Here is a 5371-nt window from a genome sequence, read left to right on the forward strand (position 1 = left end):
AGTATTGAGAAATTATGTAGAGAGAAAAATCGGTCTTATGGTACCTCTGGAGTAAAACAGTAACTGTAATTTCTATGTTGTAGGAGGGGCTATACCGCTCGCAGGCCGTCAGTCTGTACTGGTGTATTGTGGCAGTAGGTTTATGTGCTACAGGGTGTGTCACATCCGGCCATTCTTGGCCCCCTGAGTTTTAAATATCTTTCTATTCCACTGACTATTATCATATAGAATTATTTTGACCTAATCTAATAACTCTGAGTACTTCCATCAGTTAAAAACAGTACAACAGTGACACCTATCGGTCATATTTATAAAATATTACTATAAACAGCAATTAACAAATATTTACTTCTAGAATAACAAAATATTTTTAAACATTGTCAGTAAAAAAATTCATAAAACAAAAACATATGGCATACTACTACGTGGCAGTATTTTTCTTTTAAAATTCGTTTAGTGTGAAGCTTTCTCCTAAGTCCTGAAACTCGTGTGCTAGATATTTATTACACTATTGTTAGCGATAGAGTTTGATCACATGAATAATCTGTTATTTAAAGAATGAGTCACACTTTGGATTAAATTATATTTCATTAAAAGACAGGTTTCGGGATTACTAATTTTGAATCTTTTAATGTCTTTTACAGTCCAAAGTAATCTTCTTTGATAACCTGTTGTTTGGCAATTTTAAACAGTCATTATATTAGTTCGAATCCACAGCTTCGTATATATCATAACGAAAAAACAATTTTTTTTTTACTCTTTCTGAAATTGCTCAAAAACAGGGTGGTCTAAGGAGTTTTTAACTCGCATACCATAGTATTTTTTGAATACCAACAAAAGTAAAGTCTCAGATACCATAGTATTTCTCGAACACCAACAAAAGTAAAGTTTCACATACCAAAGTATTGCTCGAACACCAACAAAAGGAAAAACAAACGAAATATAAAACAACAAAAATTAATAAACTTATTCTGATACCTAGGTCAGCTTTAAAATGTTAACATAATTTTAATTAAAAGGTTTGATTATTACACTTAAACAGTTATTTTACAGATTTTGAAACATTATTTGTTCAAATCACGTTTTGTGTTTTTCAAACAACATCGGACGTGTAGGGCGAGCCTAGTCGAAAATATACGAGAAAATGGCGATTGGTGAAGAAGCATAGTGTCTGAGATCATTTTATTCTAATGAACTAAACCACATGTTCGTCCACCTGGTTTAATATATTTCTATCGGAAAAGACAATCGTGAAAATTATGGAGAGCTCTGGTGGAACCGAATCTACGAATGTTCCCACCATAACTACTGCCGATATATCCGAGGAGCTTCCGAATACGGACGAAGGAACATTTCCTTCTCCGGAAAACGAAACGCAGACAGTCAGCGTTGGCCTTAGTGTTAGCGCTTTACCTAACGTCCTTGTTGCTACTAGTCAAGGTTTGTTTACTCCGGAACAGTTGCATGAAGCAGGCTTGAAAACTACTCATTTTGTAATTCATGACCAAGCAACTATTGATACAGCTGTATTTAAATTGAAAACACCAACCACACCTCTGACACCTTCTCCTGTGTGTACTCCAGGAACACCACTTACTCCGATTAGTGCTGGTATTACAGAAAAGAAACTTCCTGGCTTCAAGTACAACTGGGAGCCATCCGTCCACGACCCAGTTTTACCCGTTAGATGTCGAAATGTTTGTGGAGAACTTCATAAAAACAGATTTGGCTCAGGTAGGCTACGTCTGAGTCTAAGTCTAAAGATAAATAACTTTACACTCAAATTACAGTTCACCAATTACTAGTATGAATATTTTATTTATCCACTTATAACTTATTAATGCAAGTATGACATCTAAAATGGAAGGTTAAAAATCCGAGTTAAAATTAATGTAAATTGTAATGTTATTTCTATGCTAAGGATGTTAATTATTATTCCAAATATATATTTATTATATACATACAAACTCAAATGCCAACCTACCTGCCTTTAAAACTAAAAGGCTTAATAGATTTTTCAGTTTAGTATTTACTGTTTTTTTCTTATCTTTGTAAGTAGTATACATTTAAATGCTGAATATTTTTAGTATAATGTAGTAATTTTTTCTTGGAGTATTTCCTCTTCTTGGATTTGAACCCAAAACCTCACAGACCAGGTGAATGCTCTACCACCTGAGCTAAAAGACTATCCTCCTAGCACTTCTAGTACTATCGTCCTAGTAAGGCACTCGGACTACTACAGCAGTACTTTGTCCATGTAGTCACAATGCCTTTTCTAAATAGAAAGAATTTGCTGCATGTAATTCAAACCCTAAAGCTGTCATTATCTCCAGAGTTGAAAGATATGAATTTTGTTGTACAGGTATTGAATAATGCTGTTTTGTAACTGTAAAACTATTTTGACTCTGTCACATTAAATCATTATTTTCCAAAAACAAGTAATATATCTTTGGTAATGGTGAAATGAACAAAGAAGGTAGGAATGTTCAGAGCTGGATTTCCAAACATCATTTTCCATTTTAGTTGAAGTGCTCACTGTGTTGCAAATTGCCAATTTTTTAAATGTTGATATGTTACTTGACTCTCAGAAATATTCTACAGCAGCATGAAAAAGGATGTCCAAAGTGGACAATGCATTACCTAAACAGGTAGCTAGCTGCTTTTATAGTCATATGTAAACTACTTCACTAATGAACTTCATTTGGCAAATGACCTTAAAACAAACACCCAAATAATGACAGATCAACTTCTTTAGGCAACTCTTGACTAAACTAACTGATTTTGATGGTTGTCTTTCAAAATTTATAATTCACACTGAAGGGATATGCGCATTTTGATTTGTGTTCACTAACCCTGATAAAGCCGCAAAGGTGAAATGTTGGTTCGAATATAAAGTTCTTTTATAATTATCTGGTGTTTAAAGGTCATTTTTCTCTAACCTTTCAGTCAATTTTGATGGTTCTCACAATTCTTAGCCAGAAACAGGAGTGGCAAATTGAACCATTAACTAAGGTATATTGAAAGCCTAGTGATTGGATAATGTACTCATAATATGGAGGTCACATAGAGACGTGTTTAAATGTTGCAAAAGAAGGGCCACATGGTGTATTAGCACAGTGTATTCTGTACAGAGTTATATGAATTCATTTATTGTCAGGAGGAAGAGGAAAGTGTATTAAAGTTGGTGAAAGTTGGTACACCCCATCAGAGTTTGAGGCTATTTGTGGAAGAGCTAACAGCAAAGACTGGAAAAGAAGCATTCGATATGCTGGTCGAACCCTTCAGTGTCTTATTGAAGATGGTGTTCTTCAACCTCATGCCACATCTTGTACTTGTACTGCTTGTTGTGATGATACAACTGTGGTAAGACCTGATCTTTTAGTTTAAGATACATTTCTATTAGATATTACTTTTACATGTATTTAAATGCTGAAACAGTGACAAGACAGAGTGGAAAATTCATGAGATACACATATAAGGTTCAAATTGTCTTAAAGCAATTTGCCAGTCTGCAAGTATTAATTTTCCTGCTTTGCTTTTGTTTTACATTTCACATGTATTAATACATTACATCACTGCAGGTAATTAATATTAACATAATGTATGAACACCAAAGGACTTATTGGTCATGCAAGACTATCCTTGCAAATCTACTCTTGAGAACAATATAAATTGGAACTCAACACTCCGTCACCCTTTGTTTTTGGGAAAACACTACTTCTTTTCTTAAACTCCTGTAAATTGTTAAATTCCACTGCTGAAGTTGTGCCTACATGTATGTCTTTATTATACATATTCATGTACAAAGTTTAGGATTTAAAAAGTAATTGTATTATTCATTATTGTACCTCAACTCTGAAAACAGCATTTCTTCTGGCTTTTCATATTTTTTGCCACTTGATGTTTTTTTAAGACATAAATTTCAAGGTCAATTTTTATGTCTATTCTAAATGTATTTCAACAATTTTAATTCAAATTGATTTTTTATCATTTTATGACACTTATATTTTCATCTTAGCATGGCTGTAAAAAGTTTTGCCTGTAAAGAACCCACTTGTCAATTTTTCTTTTTTAGAATTTTTCTGCCCAAATATAAAAACCTACCACCCCTTGAGAATATATTATTCATTTTGATTTTCTCAATCTTCAAGCTTTTCCCATAGAGTTTTGTACAGGCTTTAGTTAATACCTTGTTATGGTGCAGCATCAAGTGATTTGATCATTTACTATACATATGATTGGATAGACCAAGGATTATACTATAACACCATAGTACGGTAAATGTATACAGGTTGTGAGTAATTAGCAGTATTTCTTCCTTGATATGATGGTTTTTTTTAGCACATATTCATTACATAAATTATATAATTATCATATTATATGCACACAACTTCTACATGGGTTTCCTACTTACGTTTTTTGTAGTCATTGTCTTCAAGCTTAAACTACAGTGTATGATTGGCTTGTAACATAGTGTTATGATAATAATTGTAAACATATGACATTGATGTATGCTGAGCTGCAGCATATAAATACTTAACTGCAAACAAGAGAGAAGTTAGGATTTTGTAGTTTTTGTTAGTACCGCTTCTGCAAGCATTATTGTGTAAGTTTTAATTTACTGTTGCCTGATTACATTTGCCCCTCAGCATGTGACTGTCACTTGACCCATATTTATGAATTGTCAATAAACAGTTCCCCGTGATTATTAATTCTGTTGCTATTGATCTATTTGAGGCTATTGTTGATGAGCTGGTTGTACATGGGTACAGAACAAGATTGTCATATTGGAGTCCAATGTGAGAGTCCTCTCAAGTGTTATCTATGCTCTCTTTATGTTAAATTAGTCTACGAAGGATTGTAACCCTTCTAATACTGTGTCATTGTAATACTACTTTGAAACTTATCCATGAAGAATCATCTTTCTTTTATTCTGACATCACAGCAACTCAGTTCATCACAAGATGTGTAGTTTCTTCTTTTCTTATTGGTGTGGCCTGATATTCAACATTCACAAAAAAAAAAGTAATCTTGCCCTTATTTTCCACTACTCAAATATATAAGGGAACAAGTGGAATTTTCAAGACCTCCATCAATATTAAATGTTTGATGTGAATTATTATACCCCAAATGCATTATCTTGCACTTTCTAGAATTAATGATCATTTGCCAAATATTTCACCAACTAATCAATTGATCCAAGTCATTCTGTAGTATTTTAACATCCTCAGTACAGCAAGAAATACTCAAATCTAATATCACCCGCAAGCCTCACTAACTTACTAATTATATTTTTATCAATATCATTAATGTAAATAAGAAAAAAGCAAAGGCCTAAGTACTGACTCCTGAATAATAATCAGTAATAATC

At 33.0% G+C, this 5371-nt stretch overlaps 1 protein-coding gene across 1 annotated transcript in view; it reads left to right on the forward strand.

Moving 5' to 3' along the window:
• The first annotated feature begins 1121 nt into the window (after window positions 1-1121).
• Window positions 1122-5371, forward strand: part of LOC106456875 (deformed epidermal autoregulatory factor 1 homolog) — a 27228-nt gene continuing 22978 nt past the window's right edge. Inside the window, exons 1-2 of the mRNA XM_022382665.1 lie at window positions 1122-1734; window positions 3158-3363. Coding sequence (XP_022238373.1) covers window positions 1260-1734; window positions 3158-3363 — 681 coding nt within the window. The 5' untranslated portion in view covers window positions 1122-1259. The remainder of the gene's footprint in view (window positions 1735-3157; window positions 3364-5371) is intronic.

The sequence above is a fragment of the Limulus polyphemus genome, unplaced genomic scaffold (assembly GCF_000517525.1).
Source record: "Limulus polyphemus unplaced genomic scaffold, Limulus_polyphemus-2.1.2 Scaffold267, whole genome shotgun sequence".
In the NCBI taxonomy this organism is placed as follows: domain Eukaryota; kingdom Metazoa; phylum Arthropoda; class Merostomata; order Xiphosura; family Limulidae; genus Limulus; species Limulus polyphemus.